Source organism: Enhydra lutris, unplaced genomic scaffold (genome assembly GCF_002288905.1).
Source record: "Enhydra lutris kenyoni isolate GAN:26980312 unplaced genomic scaffold, ASM228890v2 scaffoldscaffold17, whole genome shotgun sequence".
Taxonomy (NCBI): domain Eukaryota; kingdom Metazoa; phylum Chordata; class Mammalia; order Carnivora; family Mustelidae; genus Enhydra; species Enhydra lutris.
The window spans coordinates 2583092-2602384 of record NW_019154101.1 but is presented as its reverse complement, the minus strand read 5'-3'; the positions used below and the strand labels follow the sequence as shown (position 1 = coordinate 2602384).

Here is a 19293-nt window from a genome sequence, read left to right as displayed (position 1 = left end):
TAGCTTCACCCAAATTGTCTATGACGGACACATGCCTCTTCCCTTTATTTAAAAACGAGTGTTCTTATAGCAAAGATGTTGGCTAGTCATTTATATATTGGCATGAGAAGTTTTGTGCCGTTCCAAAATTCAGCATTACCCATAGTAGAGTGTAATATTATCAGATTATCTGTATTAGTATATGAATGCATTCATAAGCAATGCACATAGTTATGTCTTTAAGCAGCTAATGGCTGAACAATCACTAAATAAAAAACATCCAGAGTTTAAAAGCACAGCTGAAACATTTGTACAAATATACAAAGAGAAAAAACAATCATTCAGACACCGTGAAACTTTTGTAATAAATAGGTTTGTCTGAAATCGGTCTCTCACCCTGGACAAGCCTCCCCCGCGAGTCTGGGAAAGTACTCTACGGAAGTGGTGTTCAAAATCTATGGAGGAATATCTTTGGGGCCAAGCTCAGTGTCGCCTCCAGGAATTTTAACAGAGCTATGAAGGATGGACTCAAAATAGTGGCTATACCCAGACTTGTTGAGCCGGATGATGCTGATAATTTTCTAGTCTACATAGAACATGGCTGGATGCTGACAGTCTGAGAGTTAGAGTATATCCTCGAATCATGAAAATAAATGCTGGTGATCATGCATGTCCTGGGAATGTCGGGATGCAGAGGACTGAGTGAGACCAGATGGGGATATCTCATGCAGTCAAAGTCAAGTTTACTTATGGTCCTACTTAAGTGGCCAGGAAGAAACAACGCACACACGTCAGGACTGGGACTGAAACGGATCACAAACAACACGGGTGCTATTTGTCACTGATGTCTCTGGCTTGGATCGACATGAGAGAATGAAGATACAGATGGTGCTGATATTTTAATAAGAAAATACTACCTTTTTTTTTTCTAGAACCTCCTAAATAATGGATTATTACTTAATGGACATGATATGATCAGGAAACATATCACCTTTTCCTAGCCCTTTTGTCCGAGAGGCTTGATTACAAGGAAGGAATCTCAAACAACCAAACACCCAGGGATTGAAAGGCAATTATTTTTTTTTTCGACAAACAAACAACAGAGGAAAAAAAAAAAAAAAGCATGATAAAGAGGAGACAGATATTATCGTTGAGGCGGAGCGGTGAGCTCAGTTGGACACGGAGGGCGGCAGGCCAGGACGTCGGGTCTGGATGATTTTTGGCTTTGGGGAAGTCTTTGGATCCTCTTCTTCTTCTATGTCGCTGTCGCACACGTGCACGACGACACTTGGGGTGGACTCAGTTCCTGCGTGGAGCTCATACTTCTCTCCTGAAAGGCAAGAAAAAGGAGGGTGATAAAGGGGAAGGGAGCTCAAAGCAGATTCTCTGGCAATGTTTGTTCTGGAAGGAAGGACATTTCACAGTGTTTCAGGAAGCCCGGATCTTATCCAGGAATGGCACAGGGCATCGCAAAATGGAGTGAGATTGCTCGGTCACTGTATCTATCTGCACTACACTACACTATCATCTATCTGCGCTGTACTGTACCATCTATCAGCCTGACAAGCCCGCACGGGCCACTCACCCTCCTGCAGCCTCAGTCAGCATCCCCAACCGTAAACTTCCACATGGTCACGACTACAGTCCTCAGGATCATGGTGATGACAGGGTGGCTCTGACAGCTCGTTCTCCGTTTCTCTTCTGTTTCCCATCATCATTGCTGATTGATTGCTGAGTGACCTTGGGCCAACAGCTTCACTTCTTCACCTTGTCCACAGGGCAGTCTCTGAAGTCTTCTCCAGCCACACTTTTATAGCAAGAGCTGCCCCAGGATGGGCTAAGGCAGGATCATCACTGGTCTGGGATTTGTGGTGGCTGCTGGGTGACGGGGTTAGAGGACTGTCAAGGTCCCTTCAAGTTCCAAAAGTCTGTCCTTCTTGACTGGCTCATCTTACGGCCAAATGGCTGTTAGCTGGTTGGCTTCCTGCCTTTGTTCCCCTTTAGGAGGTATTTACTGAGCATTCCCCACGGTCTGGCCTATTGCCGGGAAAAGGCTACGGGCGCAATGGAAGATCCTGGTGTCTATCGCAAGAGCACAGCCTCGTGGCCGAGTGTGGAAACAAGAAGTATCACAAAATACCACAGTAAGTGCTAGCATGGCTATATATGTCAAGGACTGTGGCACAAAATTTTAAGGAGAAGGTAACACTGAAAGGCTTCCCGGTGGAGGTGACAACTGGCTTAGGTCTAAAAGAAAAGTAGAAGACCTCCAGGTAGTGGGGCAGGAAGAGGGGGCATTCTCCATCTGCGTGCTTTTAAAGATTTTATTTACTTATTTGACAGAGAGAGAGCACAAGCAGGTAGAGCTGCAGGCAGAGGGAGAGGGAGAAGCAGACGCCCCGCTGAGCTGGGAGCCCCATGCGGACTCAGTTCCAGGACCCTGGGATCATGACCTGAGATGAAGGCAGGCACTTAACCGGCTGAGCCACCCAGGGGTCCCCATCTGCATGCTATTAACTTCTCAAGTTAACTGCTGACATACTCATCTTAACCTTCTCCTGACATCCCACCTTTCATTCCCCATCTTTCACGAATACGGAAAATCTAAAAGCAGTGTCTCCCAGACATCCTCCTGGTCAGTGGCTTTCCAGATCTCACTAGATCAAGACCTTGTTTCCTAGACCAGGACAGAAGACCCTGCACAATCTCTTACCAGTCACGACAGCCACATCCTCATACCTACTGATAAAGAGCATTTTCAACTTTAATATTTGTGGACCTGCTCCTGGTCTCCCAGGGAAGCTATCCTTTAACATTTACCAAGGCCAAAATGACCTGGCACAACCTCAAAAGCATGGGCTGTATTTCCACCCTGAGCATGCATGGTAAGTCTGCTTTGTTAAAAAACAAACAAACAAAATCAAAAAGGAACCTTCCAAACATAAATATAAGAAAAACAAAAAACACCTCCCTGATCTCCCTAAGATTAAAGTCAGCCAGCCTTGCACATACTAAACGCTAAAGATAAAGTCTGCAACTATCTGGAATGGTTTCCTTTGCTGTGATGCTTTGTAACTTTTTTTTTTTTTAAGATTTTATTTATTTATTTGACAGAGAGAGAGAGAGAGAGAGAGAGAGCAAGCGAGCACACAAGCCCGGGTAGCAGCAGAGGCAGAGGGAGAAGCCGACTCCCTGCTGAGCAGAGAGCCAGATGTGGGACTGGATCCCAGGACCTTGAGATCATGACCTGAGCCGAAGGCTTAACTGATTGAGCCACGCAGGCATCCCTAAAAAAAAAAAAATTTTAAATTTTTGTTCTTTAATCCCCTCAGTTTGTGGTACTTGGTTTGTGGCAGGCCCAGCAAACTAATCTAGCCATGGGCCGCTAAGACTGTTCTCCTTCTGTTAAAAGTCAGAGAAGCATTTGTTGGACCACCTTTGACATCAGTTGTATAGAGCAAATGCTTTCCTGGGTGAGGGCAAGGGATAGTTCACAAAAATGGAGGGTTTCAGCTCTGGGATTTCACTGCTTATTGGCAGTAGTCAAGAGGGACAGAACTCGTCAGCGCCATAGAAATAAGGCTCATAAGGACCCTGCAATTTAAAGTCTAGATTTGGTGAACTTGTAGGTAGAGAGAATCGTGGCAGCAAGTATGAAACCTCTGGCAAACGTGGACCAGTCTGGGTTCAGGAGAGGACAGTGACAAAAGCAGGGGACATGGAGCAGAACCTGGACAGAACTTAGACACCTGCCTGAGTCCTTCGGGTCCCGTCTGCTTCCCCGCTGGAGAGCAGACACAGCCAGCGCTCACTGCCCTGGATCCCCTCTGAAGTCCTTTCTAAGGCCTGTGCTTACAGCTCTGGTGGGCCTAGCAGCAGACAGCTCATTCAGTTGCCTTCCCTTCTCTTTTAAAGCAGTTGTCATGTTTACCAAAATCTCTCGGGAAAAGCATGGCTTCAGCTATGGCTCAGGAGCGGAACCTACAGGGAAACGAGCTCTTGCACAAAATGCACTGGGCCCCGGGATGGGCAGAGACCTGGTGGGCGGCATCGTTGAGCCTCGCTTCTCAAACTCCTGACCCCTTAGTGGTCCTGCTTGTTGAAATCAGGATTTCCTGGGGGTGCGCCTGCGTGTCTCAGTTGGTGGAAGTTCCTATTCTGGATTTCGGCTCAGGTCATGATGTCAGGGGGGTGAGATCGAGCCCCGTTTTGGACTCTGCACTGGGCAGGGAGCCTGCTTATGATTCTCTCCCTCTCTCGCTGCTCCTCCTCCCAATCAATCAATCAATCAATCAATTTAAAAAAAAAAAAAGGAGAGTACTGGGATGAGGATGCAACCCAGGGAATTCTGACTGGGTGACATCACCTTTGGTACCCAGCACCCCTCCCCCGCCCCACCATGCGCTTCCCTGTGCTTTAGTGTGGCCGGTGTTACAGGGGTCCATGTGGCCTGCAGGAGGCTGCGGTCCCCCAGGGCGCTAGCCTGCACCTAACGTGCCTCCCCACTTCCTCCATTCTGCATCGTCAATTTCTCATGGGAAACGGCCAACGGCGCGGGTCAAGGGACGTCAAGCTCAGGAATGCTGAGGACGCCAAGGGGGAAAGCAGCCAGGGCTCCTCTGTATCAGCGCCAGCAGCAGGATTTCATCAGTGGTCTCCTTTCTCATCTGTTTCTGGGACGGCAACAAGCCCCTCGAAGTGCCACAGCAAACGGTGATGAGTTCCTCCTACCTACGGTTTCCAAAACGCTCTCTTTCCTTGGGGAATGCTTTGCGATGCTGAAGGAGGGACGTCCTCCCACAAGAGATGGAGAAAGAGAAGAGTCAACACACGGTGAGGTCGTTCTTCTTGTCGCCTACAGGATTTCTTGGAAGGTCTCCGGGTTTAGAGAGGAAGCACCCCTTGAGAAAACCGGAGTGGCTGGGGGAGTCCTGTGCCTGGTCGCCATGCAGGGTGAGGCGGCGCCGGTCTCTGGTCCACAGCAGAGAATCTGCCATCATCCATCAAGTGAGCAGAGAGTGGGGCTGGGGGGCGGGTGGCAGGGACCCCACCGGGGGGCTGACCCAACACATGCCTCTTTCCTCATGTGTCTGGAAGCAGCTAGCTGCTACCTTGATATACGTCTGTGCATATATAATATACACACACACACACGTATGTGCATATATAATATACACACACACATATGTGTATATGTATATTTATATTTATGTTTCTATTACAGTAAAATATACATAATGAAGCTAGCCTTTTAGTTAAGCCATTTGTTTGCCCTGGCTTTGATAAAGAACACTGCCTTAAAGACACCTCGAGTTGCAATGTGTTTACCAATTCAAGCCCGAGCGCTCTCCTCTCAGGCAGGTGTGTGGGTGTTGGGGGGGGGCACTCAGGATGGGACAGGAAAGCCCAGGGCGCTGCTCTGTGCTGGGCAACCCTCATGTCGTCGAGCCCGTCGAGCTAACAAAGTCAGGCTGCTTGGTAGTACAGATGCTTTATTGCTGTGATCCCATTAACTCTGACATTTCACTGTTCTATTTTTGGAAACTTTCTTACTATCAAAATCCAGCAAAGCTTAACAGCTGCTAAGAGCCTCACAGACTAAAAAGAAATCGCTTTGGTGTGGCTGGATTGAATTTTTCTTTTTTTGGCCTCTCTTTCCCTTTGGGCTTCAGCTAATTCCTCTACCATGAGGGCTGACATCAATGCTGTCTCCCTGCAGGGTGACCAACTGGGCTTGGCATGGGACAAGGAGCCCCCGGGGCCCTGTCCACTCTGGGTGGGCCGGGGCTGCCACACCACACAGAGCATGGCCAGTGGAGCATTTCTTTGGAAGGACAAGCAGAGGGTCACCCATCACACTCCCAATCCTCACGTCTGTATTCAAACCCTCCTCCATGTCCTGATTCCCGCAAGTCTGGAGGAAGTGGAGGTGTCCACGGGCTGCCTCCTGCTCTCAGGAGGGAGAAGGGCACATCCCTGTTCTGAGCAGGGGGCTGGGGGGCAAGGCGACGTGTGTGGGTGACTGCTGGTCTGAGTACCCCCAGAGGTTCCTCATCATGCTGCCACCTTTGGCTTGTGGGGCAGAAGTTGGCCCCTTCTTGAGTTCTCTCGAAATAATCAGCGTGATTATGCACAGTGTCTCTAAAAAAATCAACATAATAAGATGAGGTAAGGGCAGGGAGATGTTACAAAGCTATATTTATGAACATGACAGCAGAGCCGAGATGGTTCAGATTCTTGATCAGAGAACTCTTGAGATGTAAGGCAAGGGAAACCCTTCTGTCCCTGGAGTGCCTCCTTGGGCAGGTCCTCATGTGAGGACCTTCAGGACATCTCCAGGAGATGGAACCCCCATCCCAGAGGCTTTCAAAAGACTGAAGAGTTGAGCAGGCATGAGGTGAGGGTTTGCTTTAGGCCTCCCATAGCTGCCATTCTTCTCTGCAGAGTGTCTCTCTGGAGCATCGTGAGTTCTCAATGTCTGTCTCTATGAGATGCTATGTCCTCAGCCTGAACTCACACCTGCATTTGGCCTTCTATGGACATCTCTCCAAACATCTCTCACTCTTCTCCAAACTCATACAGCCAAAGCAGAATTAGTTATGTTCCCTGTCCATCTATGTTTCCTTTCCAGCTATCACATTTCTCTGGGAGGTTTCATCCTCTAGGTGCCATCCACAGACTTGGTCATCCTAGAAGCTTCTCTGCCTTTCATCCATGGTTGTCAAACTGTCCCTGAGCATCATTCAGTACCACTTTGAAATATTTCTCCATAGACTCCCTCACTACCACCTGCTTGTAATGCCCCCATTCTCTCTCACTCTGGGAATCTCAGCTGGTATTCCCACCCCAGGAACTAAGCTTCTCTGTCAGAATAAGCTTCCTACAACAACATTTGGGAACGTCACCTTATCGCGTACTAGCGATGTGATGTTGAGAGACACAGAACATTCTAGGACTCAGTTTTCCTCATCAGAAAAATGGGAATAACAACCACATGGATGCTACGAAATAAAGAAGTATTTGTCAGATTCTTAAGAAAGCCATCCTGAGATGCACGTCATGATTATTTAAGGCGATGTGGTGGTCAGTGCTACAGTTGCCCAAAAGAATTTCCTGTTTTCAATATGATGAACTCATCTAGTCACACCACAGAGCAGTTAAAGAATTAAGCAGGGGAATTTATGCCACAGAGCTTCTACTCAGTCGAGTCGCTGCTGTAAACAGCGAGAAGGGGTGGATGGTGACATGCCGAGTCCTCCAGTTCAAATGAACAGGGGAGCGTCATAAACTCCAACCCTCACGATGGAATGACCCTCGCTCTCTTCACTACTGCCCACCCCCCACCACTGGTAAGTTCCTCTCCTTTTTCCTCTCTCTCCACCTTTTCCACGTTTGTGTTCCCATGAGAAGGGACCAAATCTTAAGTTGATTTTAAACGAGATCTTTCTTTTTCTGAATCACTTGTTATAATGTCTAATTATATCACCTTTTACATTTTACATTAGTTATTTCATCTAGTGGTGTTTTATATTCCAAGCTGCTGAAATGGCGGTTTTGGTGATGGCTGCACTTTGACGCACAAGTAAATGCTCAATAAATACATTACTGATTTATGAAAGGCACCAACTTTAGCCGTTTACTTGTTTTACTTGTCCAATGTCCAGTACGTACTCACACGTGAATTTTTCTCCTGGTGTTTAACATGTGTAAGTTTTGGAATTTCAGCAAGGCTGAAAACCAAGAAAGGACACGTATTTAGCCTATTGTCAGTGTGCTGGCAGTGTGAGGACACAGGACGTGTCGTGGAAACTTGCCATCTGCTTTAAGCTTCACAACGACTATTTCCCACACTCTTACTAAATGCCAGACACAGCTCGAAGTACTTCCCTTCAATTGGATATTTAGTGGTGATAACAGCTCTGGACTGTGGGTGGTATCCTTTCTAGTTGATGTAAGAGGAAACTGAATCACAGAGGAAGTAAATGGCAGAGGGAGGATTCAAACTCGGGCCCCGTCAGACCTCAGTGAATGTGCTCATAGTCACTCTCGGGCGCTGCCCGTCCTGACTCCCACGGGGTCATCTTTGACAAGAGACACTCCCAAAAGGGAGCTGGGTTTAACTTATACTTTTTTTTTTTTTTTAAGATTTTATTTATTTATTTATTTGACAGACAGAGATCACAAGCAGGCAGAGAGGCAGGCAGAGAGAGAGAGAGGGAAGCAGGCCCCCCGCAGAGCAGAGAGCCCAATGTGGGGCTCGATCCCAGGACCCTGAGATCATGACCTAAGCCAAAGGCAGAGGCTTTAACCCACTGAGCCACCCAGGCGCCCCTAACTTATACTTTTAATACATCCATAAGGCACAAAACTTATATTTTAGTGAACATTTGTTCTCTAGCTGAAGAGGAACATCTTGTATCTTTTTCTTTTGGCCCATTGGTAGTTATTCGAGGCATGGTCTCCTTGACAATGACTCTTCTCAAAAGATAACACTAATCAGTTTTGAAAAGAAAGGGGTATATATTATAAAATGATTTGACTTACATCTATTACCATAGCTTGGGACTCTGGAAGAAACTTTTCTATGTTTCATTCTGGCTCTAATTTTATTATCTCTCATACTGAAGGTGAATTCTCAATAGGCACGTTTGGGTCTTAGCAGACTGTGTTTCATAGGGATGGTCATAACATTACTCCTCAGTAACTTTGCCAATTCTTCATGGAGGACTGTTTCCACTGTGTTCCCGCCCCTCAAATCTGGACAGGCCTTTCCGACTGCCTCGACTAACATGCTGTGGCAGAAGTAACCAGTGTGAATTCTGAGTTAAGTCGCAAAAACACACGCACTTCAACCTTGCTCTGTCAGGAGGCTCATTCCAAAACCTTGCGTCCATGTTGTAAGGAAGCGCAAGCAGCCCATGAAGAGGCTCACACGAGGAGGAACCAGAGTCCTTCACCTATAGCCTGTCTGAGCTTTCAGCCAGCAGCACACTGACATGCCAACCACGTGAGGAAACCATCTTGAAAGTCCCCAGCCATGTTGCATGGAGCAGAGATGAGCTGTCCCCCTGAGCCCTAAATAGATTTGTGAGCCAAAAAAAAAAAAGATTGTTGATGTTCCAAGACCTTCATGTCGGGATAGTCTGTTATGTGGCAATTGATAAGTCCCGGGTCACACAAGTTTTCTCTTTCAGAAGCGAGCTAAGCCGCTACAGTTGAACCGAAATGAATTGCTTGTGCTTTATCCTCTTTTTTCTGCTTGCCTGCTATATTAGACTGGATACCACACCAGTCTCCGTCCTTCCTTCCTTAGGGAGGAAGCTCCATGAGCAAACCACTTGGGACCTCTCTCTGTTGCCGCTTTCTTACTCCTCTCCAGCGGAAGCAGAGTGGGAGGGAGAAGAACTGAGGTGCTCCGCTCACCCAATCCACTTTGCTCTCTGGACCATCCCTGCCTGCTCTCGGCCATGTGCTGAGGCCAGCGCAGGAGACCCCGTTCCTAGGGGGCAGTCCGAAGGCAGGCAGGGGGAGTCTCACTGCTCGGCTCTGGATTTCAGCCTTGGGAAGCGCTTGCTGGTGCTCGGCTCAGCCACATTCTGGGCTTCCGCAGGGCCTCAGACACAAGAGCTGGCATGACTCATCTCCTCTGTCTTAGTCTTATCCAACCCTCAGTGAGTTCTGAACCCAGCAGGGGAAAAGAAGGCCTCTGTTATTAATCTGTACTGAATTTTAAGAGTGGATGATGGCTTATCAACGCAAGTGAAGCACATTTCCAACAGAACCGTTGAACACAGAACCATGCTGGGCTGTGTGCCACACACTGAACTTGATTTAAATTAAGAGCCCTTTATATTTGATGAGGAGGAAGGGAAATTCCAATATTAAAGTGATTTCTGGCTTCTCACAGTTAGAAGGCACTACAAACCCCTTTCCTCCGTACTTTATTGTGAATGTGCTATTTTCAAGAGGAACAAGGGAGCATCTCTCCTGATCGATGGAACAAAACCACAGAATTTCTAGGAGTTAGTTTTACTGAGCATGCTGCCTGTTCATGGGATTGCAAACAGGGACTGAGGGAAGAGTGTATGTGATCTGAAATGTGCTTGAAAGGCATTCACACTTAGATTTCCTTTCCTTTCATGTATTAGGTTTAGGACTTGAATTTGGCAGGGTGGGGAGGGCAAGCAAGGCTGCCAGCTCCGCTCTACCACTCCCATGTCAACAGCAGAGACAGAGGTGTCTGGCCCTGAGGGGGCTCTCAGAGGACTGGGACAGGGGTAGGGTCAGTGGAGCTGGGAAGGAGTTGAGGTTGGGGGTGGTAGGATTGCTGATGGCAGGAAGCAGCGGTGCAGTGTGGTGACTTACACTTCCTTTCTTCCTCCCAGACCTTGGCGGGTGTCTGAAGTCACCATGTCTTTTAAGCCTCTCTCAGTCTGGAAGGGCTGATGCTGGTTTGCTTTGGGGCCTAAAGTGCTCCCCAAGAAAAGGAGGCATTATGGTGAAAAACATCTGGAAGTTTCCAAAAGCTGTACGACCACACCCATACATGATTTAACAGTATTTTTAAGTTATCTACCAGCAAGCTCTTTTCCCCTATTAGGGGAATAATAATTCCCCTATTATTTCAAAGGGGAGGAAAGAAAGCGTGTGTGTATGGGGAAGGAGTAGGGGTGGTGGTGGTGATACTTCTCTGGACCGCTCCCCTCTCTCACCTCTCTCTTCTCCACCCCACACTGGCACCTCTGACCTCTTCCCAGGCACTCCTTGCCTCTATGTCTTTCTTGCATTCGAGATCCACCTGATAAATGGCGCAGAAGCCTAATTAGCGTGGTTCTCAAACAAGGGTGCTTAGCTCCCAGTGGTGTCTGGAAATGCAATAAGGACATATTTGTTTAAAAATTTTCATTTTTTGGTTTTCACAGGGATTGGGTTGCGTGTGGATACTGGCATTTGGCAGGTGATGCCCAAAGATGCTAAATGGACTGCAGTGTGTAGGACTGTCCGTTCCAAAATATCACAGCTTTTGCCCTGAGAAACCTTGAGCTAAGAGCTTAACACAGGCACATTTACACTTTAACCAAAGACTAAGATATGGCTTAAAAATCAAGTGACCAAAAATAGGTACCACACTGAGCATTCACCATGTCCTGCGTTGGACATAGATTCATACGGGTTATCTCATCTGATACCGGCAACAATCTGATTTTACTGTTGAGGAGGCACAGAGGGATTCAGAGAGTGTCTCCAGGTCACACAGCTAATAAGAGGTGGTGCCTGGATTCAAACTCACATCCCAAGTTTTAGTCATCACCGTAAAGCAAGAGAAATATTTCTTCATGTTGGAACTTCACAGACAGCTACAAAAGAGAAAAGGAGAGACCCCAGGGCAGAGGGGCTTAAACTGGTGGCATGTATAGTCACAAGTGCCTATTCACAAGCTCAACCTGGGAGTCGAGAAAGAACTAACTTTCTAAATAAGAGTGGAAAGCAGATTCTCCATTAAAACCAGTATTCCAGGGAGGAAGAAACATTCCAGAGAGAGAGAAGTCCTTTGCACATTTCTTCTCTCCCATACCTTTGTGGTTCCATGAGCTCACGTCTCATTTTGATCGACCTCAGAGAAAAGTGCTGTGGGTGGTTTTGAGGGTGGGGTCCAATCACTGAATGGCAACTCTGTCCCTTGTCCTTGGTGCAGCCGCTGCTTCTGTCAAAGAACGCCCTCTCAGCTTGGGAGGAAAGACTATAAAGCAAAGCACAGACCACCCCAAGCCCATGTAATGTTCAGAGAACAAGCCCAGTTAAATCACCAGCACCTCCACCACAAAGGACAGGCATATCGTTCTCGCCAGCTGGTAGACACTACTCCAAGGGCTTTCCATACCTTAATTCAAATACTGGCATGGGAAACATCTCTCAGCGGATGTCCTGCCAAATGATACTGCTCAGAGCAGAATGATCATTGCACCCACCATGGATCTGGTAGTTCCTACGTGCCAGGCACTGGGCTGGGTACCTCATGTATATTAATTATTCCATCTTCATGATGACCTTGCTAATTGTCAAAAATCACCATTAAAAAAAAATGGTCTGCGGTCACCTCAGACAAGTGGAGCTAGGACTCTGGTTGAGGAATGGTAAGGCCAAAGTGTGACCACCATATTGCGTCTGCCATTTAGGATTATGGCAGATTAGGATATGGGGCAGGCAAGACATCAGGGCGGCACACAGGCTTCTCTGGCTCAGCAGGTCTGGCACGAGCTCATGTCAGGAAACTATTCTCCACATACGCGATGGGGGTTCTTCCTCCTTACCGCCCATCCTCAGTCCCGACCCACATCAAAGTACGAAGACAGAAAGGGTCCTTGGTAAACTGGTGTGGGGGGAGGAGATGGAGAGATGCATGAAGGAAAAGAGAATATTTCTATCATTTTGTTAGAAGAGGTGTTCTATTTTAATAAAGGAAAGTTTGTTTATCTTTTGGGGGTTTCCCCTGTAAGATGGCCTGAGGGGGGCCATAGGTCTTCATTCCCTCCTGAGTCATTTAGGACCTAAAGTACTTCATGGGGACAACTGACTGACTGAGGACCCAAATTCACAGCTGAGACAAGGAAGTGGAACCCTCCAGGGAAGGTATGGACCAAGGAGACTTGGGAAAGCCATGCAGGAAGGAGGGTTGGGAAGATAAAGGGAGACTGAGAAAATGGGTTCTCTGAAGCCTGTGACGTGGGGCTCATTCATACAGGTGACAGAAAAGAAGCAACATAAGGAGAGAAAACGCTGCTTGGTCAGAGAGGTGTGAGGTTTTCCTCTCTGGAAATGACCATCCTGTTTGAGCTTTTCTGATATTAGGGGCCTGGCCATGTGTCTTTCCTATTATTCTACCACATGCATACCATGTGAAAGAAGAGAAAGAAGTCTTCCATATTGCTACTCAACACTGATTTAAAATAATTGTGGAGTATATGCTGAGAAGAAAAGCTTTTCAGACATTTTTTTCCAGGGAAAATTCTTAAATCATGGGTTTTTGTTTCTTTTTGTTTTTAGGTACACACCATGCCCAGGGTGGAGCCCAACCTGGGACTTGAACTCATGACCCTGAGATGAAGACCTGAGCTGAGATCAGGAGTCAGACATTTAACCAACTGAGCCACCCATGCCCCCTCCAGGGAAAATCCTTCGAAAGGAGATGGAAAATTCTGAGCACGTGGTCCAGAATCACAAATCTGCATGCTTCGGGTGGGGAAGGACGGAAGACACCGCGTGAGTGAGAACACTGGAGCCTGACTGTTTTGTTTGCTTTTCATATCCGTGATCAGAAAATAGCAGTTGTTGAACAAGGACTGAAGCTTATATAATAGTCATACCACATGCACCCAAAATATATTCATCTATATTTAAAAAATGGAATTTTCTCTACCTTTGATTCAATGAGCCTGGAATAGAAACTGTTTCTTCCTTGTAAGTTACATGAATTAATGAAATATATTTTCCATGCAGAGGAAATGCTGTGCGCTAGGTAACAAACTAACAAAACTGCTTTACTATGGCATGTTTTGATGGAGAAGAATTTGGGAAAAAAAAAAAAAAAGGCTAAATATAGCAGATGTACGCAACTTGAAACTTGGGCACCATTTTAAGCCCTCCTCTGCAGTTAACTAAAATTGATCTCCCTAACAAGAGCTAAAAATAGCGGGAGGAAAAAAAAGGAATAGACGGTGACTTTTCATATCATTCCCTGCAGGCATTTTCAGGGACAATGAACATGACCTTCCAGAGCCAGCCTAGAGAGCCTAGAGAATAAAGGCTGGCATTTCACATCCCACCTCGGATTTACCACGCATTTAGTACATTATAACATCTTTGTGTTTCCATTTTGGCTGATTGGTAGAGATAAGCTGTCTTGCTGGGCTGGGTTTTTGTTTTTCCTGTTTTGCTTTATATCTGAAAAGACGATAGCACCATACTTTTTCTGGATTCAGGAGTAACAGCTGTAGAATAAACCAAAATAAATATTCGATTCGTCCTCCACTTGGTCAAAGCCCATCTTCTTTTGACTTGATGATTGTTAGATGATGGGCTTCTCTAAATTTACCAGGAGGACTAATGGCAATGTAGGAAGCCTTTGTTTTACCGAGGCTAGTCCTTTAAGCAGAGCAGAAGGCAAATTCTGATCCCTGTGTCCCACAGGGCAGCAGAGAAGCACTGAACGGGCCTTAAGGCCTGACCCAGTGGCTGTTTTTTATGGGGTGGGGTGGGGTGGGGTGGGGTGGTGATGAGCACAGAAATGAAAGGTGGAGGAACACATTGTGGAAATTGTTTTGCATTTTAAAAATTTCCTTTTGCAACAGTCTTTAATTTCTTCTAGACAAATTAATTTTATGATTCAAGAGACCTCTCTGGTTTCTCAAACTTTTCACTCCCCAGGGCGAAGGTACGAGCTCCGTCAATTCTTTCTGCTTCTTGCTAGTGGCAGGGGAATCTATTTTAACTTACCAGCTATGCAGCCTTGGGCAAGTTACTTAACCACTCTGTGTCTCACATGCTCCAGCCGAATCTATGAGGAGAATAGCAATTCCTGTCTCATAGAGTTGCTCCAAGTATAAATGGAGATAATATAGTAAAGTGTCCAAACTGTTGGATACTGCCTAGAGCACAACAAGCCCTATATATGTTTTAACTGCTGTCTCTATTTAAAATATTTCCCTAATTTGTCTATTTTACTTACTTTGGATCAAAAAACAGAACATACAGTCATGGGGACACAGCGAAGAATGAGTGAAAGGATGCCTCTCACATTTTCCTGAGTATACACTGTACTCACTGCAATAAATAGAACCAGACTCACTTCTCCAGGGTTATGGGGCCCTTGTGTCCTAAGAGGTGTTATAACAGCCTAGGAAGGATTTCAAAGGAATCCCACAGGCTTGGGTTTGATCATGGTTCCAAGGTAATTGCACTCTCCATGCTTATTTCAAAAGCCTCTCCACATGTTCCATGAGCATGAGCTGTTCCTGTCTGGAAGAAGGTCACCGCCGTCCCTCTCCCAAAGAAGGGGAATCCTGTTTTGCTCCTGCTCGTCAGAACCTCCATGAAAGTGTCCTCCGTGAAAGGGTCTTAGTAATGCACATCCTTGCCTTTCAGGGCTGCTGGGCACATTCATGATCCTATGAGCCTGCTGGTTTGCTGAGGTGATCCTCACCCAGCCCGAGCGCCATCTTGCCCTGGATCCCCGCTCTCTGATGCTCTTTCTCCAGACCTACTTTAGCTCAGCATCTTTGGATTCTAACATCTCTTCTCAGTCACTCAGCTCTCCCAATTTAGTGGTGTTAGTCATTCCTCGGAAGCAAACCCCATGCCTCTGAGTTGCTTTCTCTGCTCTGATGTTACTGTGTTTCTACATTCCCGGAACTGAGGCAGCCACCCCTTAACATGGAATGAGTTATAATTTCTTACTGAAATGCTTCTGCCAAAAGATTAAGAGTGAATCTCACAAAATCTTTTTTTTTTCTTTTTTTTTTCCAAATGGAAATGCTCAAAGACCTCTCCTTGAAGAAAACATTAATTTAGTGTTGCCTGACTTGGTCGGGACAAAGCCATAAGAAAGCAACCATTTGCTGGTGAAGAAATTATCCCTGGGCAGGCTGAGGGCTCTGATCTAGTCATTCATTCAATATTTGCTGAGTACCTACTGTGCAAGGTGCTCCCAGGTGCTGGGGGTAGCAGAAGTGGAGAAGACAGTGAGTTGAACGACGGAGAATTATTGTAGGAGGAACACGGGAGAATCTGTGCAACTGGCATGAGAAGGTTGAAGAAGCACGTGCCTGCCTTGGTACCCCGTGGGCAGGGGGGGGCCCAGATGCGGTGGGAAGGACACGGGGCGTGGCTGTGCTCCTTCATGCTTGCGGCTGGAACAGCCACAGACACCCAGGCTTCTAATATAGCCTCTGTGATATTTTCAACTCAAGTGTTGGCTGCAAATCGTCCATCTGTGTGGGGTAAAGAAACTTCAAGGACACAGGAAGAGGACAAATGGAGAACTAAATAAAGAGGAGCAGCCTCAAGTTGCTGGCAGAGAATGGAGGGAACGCTATCCCAGAAAACACGCCCGGGACACAGCATCAGTCATCCTCCAAAAACAGAAGACCCTCGGTGTTCGCCCTTATACACACAGTGCTCAGGACTCCATGTGCATACCTGCCACCCCTGGGTTTGGCTTTCTGAGAGTCACAGTGGTGTTAGGGATAGCTCTTCACTCAGGGTTAGGATGAATGTTTTGCCAGCGTCCCAGCAACAGGGGCCTCACGTCCACCAAGGCCACCAGCGTCCTCAGTCAAAGGCCAGGGCACCTGGCCATGTGGGGGAGTAAGCAGAGCCAGGTTTGACACTTGTCTCTGCCCCCAACCAGCTGTTTCCCTTTGGGCAAACTGGTTCACGTCTCTATGGCTTAGCGTTCTGATCTGTAAAATGCAATTAATAATTGCTCTCCTGGTGCTCACTGCACAGGGTAAGGAAAAGCCAGACTCAGAGGTTAGCAGCACCGCTAAGGAAAAGGGCATGCATTTTTTATTCTGCCATTGTTATTCACAGCTCTCAAAAAAACCCCTGGCTTTCTCTGCCTCTTGACGACCATTTCGTTCCTCCTTCCTCCCTCCCCTGTGCCAGGCTCTGGAAGCCTCCCTTCTAGGCCTAACTCCTACTCCATCCATTCCTTCTGCCTCCATCAGCAGCAGGTCGCACCCACCCCTGGCCTTGTCTTCCAGACCCGGGACTCTGCTCCCTTAGCCAGTGAGGGTCTCCGAGACTCGTCCTCATTTTGTCTTTGCATCAAGATCTGTGAACATTAACTACCATAAGTTCCCTTTCCCATTTTGGAGCAAATGATTTGTGTGTACTGGATTCCGGGCTCCAAGTGAGCGCACCGGAGGCCAGCTGGGATCTGGCGGTCAGGAAGTCTGACTTGTCCTGGGCCTCCCTTATACACAGTGCTGGAGGAAGAGCACGGCCTTGGACGCCCAGGCTCTGTCACTGGCGAGTGACTCCTCCCCTGTCTGGGCCTCTCGGGTCCTCCTCCTGTCAAATGCAGGCTGGTCAGTGACTCCTGCGTCCTCCAGCCAAGACCTCGGTGATCCTCCGAAGCTGCCCTTCCCGACATTCGCACAACTGTACAAGGTGTTCAAACGTGTTCGCTGCAGCATCTGTGCATGAGAGGCAAGCTGGCAGTTCTGAGTCCCTCGGCTTCAGCCGGTCCATCTGGGGCTGCGTGTTCCTAGTTCTGGGAGTGTCCGCAGTTACTGTGGGAAAAGCTTTCCCACAAGGTTTGACTTGGGCAGACCCGACTTATTTTATAAAGGTCACGTTTACTCCTATCACCGACACCGTTCTTTGTACGGGGAGTACATTGGCTCTGGGTTCCTGTACGTGGACAAGGCTCTCAGAGAAATCCCGTGTCGTGAATACCTCTCTTCTTATCACATTGCTCTCCCCTCAGCTCTTTTTAGTCAGGGACCTACTGCTTCTCACAAGAGCTCTCCGAGGGGGTAACCCATGGCCAGTGTAAAGGCCCCCGAGACGCTGAGTACCTTGATGCCAGTTAGAAAGAAGCCCTAGGCTGCTTGCTCTCAGGAGTACTAGATTTAAGTTCTGGTCACATGGGACAGCCAGTTAGTCTCTGCAGGGAGGGCTTATTACTCAAACCAGCCACATCCTAATCTGAGGACCCACTAGGGTGCCTTCCTTTCCTGGTCTGCCTGGGAATTTCCTGTGTTTGGCACTGAACGTTCCCAGGAAGCCTTCAGTCCTGGGTGAGCCAGAACAGTGGTTCACCCAGGACTGGTCATCCTACGAGTGGTCGCCCCAGGCGTGATCGCTCTAGTCACCAGGGTCCTCAAATTTCTGTGGGTGCAAGAATCATTACGTGTGATGATGAAAACTGCAGACTTCCAGGGGGCGATTCTGGTCCGTGTATCTTCCTGAGCACACTAAGAAATACCGGTAACAATTCATTCTAAGTCTATCCGCTCTTTGTCCCTTGGCTATCAGTGGCTCTTGAGAGTTTTAGGGGAACTTTAAAAAAATACTAATGCCTGAACTTGACCCAAATCAATTAAATCAGAATCTCTTAGGGTGCGGCCAGGACATTGGGATGGTATTTTTAAAGTCCCCCTCCCACCAGGAGAACAGCTAGTAGCAGACACGGTGGGCGTTATTTACCCTCGGACCCACAGTGCCTAAACCCTCAGCTGCCCCTCCCATCATGTCCCCTCCTGCTGTAATAAGGAAATATACCATCAACTGAAAAAAGAGGCTGAGCCAGTAAAAACCAAGAGCATTCCTTTAGGGTCTCGGAATTGTAGTTTGGGGAACACAGATGGGGGCGTCCAACCAAAGCGTGCCCTCGCCCCAGGGAACGAAAATCAAGCATTTTTTAAAGACAAAAGGCAATGCTTGTATGTGTTGTTTACGAAGAATTTTGATGGGCATTGGTGGCACACTATCTTGGCTGAATGTGACTGCTTGCTAAGGCTGTCACTAAGCAAAACCTCTTAGTAGAAAAAGTTGCACGTTGAGTTCTTGGAATATCATATGTGGTTGGGCCCAGTTCAAAAAGTTCATGGTCCTATGGGGTAAGGATGTACCTAAGTCCCATCTCTTTAGTGGGTCTTCCAGCTCCATTTAAAAACCCCTTGACCTAAGCGACCCCATTTCATTTCACCTGTCTTAATCCCTGGGAGTATTTTTTCTTTTTCTTTTTCTTTTTTTTAAAGATTTTATTTATTTATTTATTTGACAAAGAGAGAGAGAGAGAGAGAGAGATCACAAGTAGGCAGAGAGGCAGGCAGAGAGAGAGGAGGAAGCAGGCTCCCTGCTGAGCAGAGAGCCCGATGCGGGCCTCGATCCCAGGACCCTGAGATCATGACCTGAGCTGAAGGCAGAGGCTTAACCCACTGAGCCACCCAGGCGCCCCCTGGGAGTATTTTTTCAAGCGAGGTGGCAGCATCTGTGTGCTGAAAGTGAGGATGGTATCACTTCTAGGAACCCACGTAAAGAAATTCTGGATCGGTGCATAGGAAATATGTACAAGGATGTTAACTGTACCTCTGACTGGAATGGTGAGAAACTGGAAACAGTCTAAATGTCCGACTCGGGAAACCGGACGAATCAAGTGTGATGGTATATTTGCCCAGTGGAATACTATTCAGTCTTGAAAACGAGAGAATCTGAGCCATGTATACCAACATTGGAAGGAAATGATCGTAAGGTTTTTTTTGTTTTTTTTTTTTAAAGGTAAAGGCTACTGTAACTGGCTTCTTGGAG

General features: G+C 47.3%; 1 protein-coding gene across 2 annotated transcripts in view; it reads right to left on the bottom strand.

Moving 5' to 3' along the window:
* Nucleotides 1–1086: 1086 nt before the first annotated feature.
* LOC111147580 (regulator of calcineurin 2) overlaps nt 1087–19293 on the bottom strand; it is a 263914-nt gene continuing 245707 nt past the window's right edge. For both annotated transcript variants that reach the window (XM_022503692.1, XM_022503693.1), the window contains one exon: nt 1087–1309. In XM_022503692.1, coding sequence (XP_022359400.1) covers nt 1149–1309 — 161 coding nt within the window. In that variant the 3' untranslated portion in view covers nt 1087–1148. The remainder of the gene's footprint in view (nt 1310–19293) is intronic.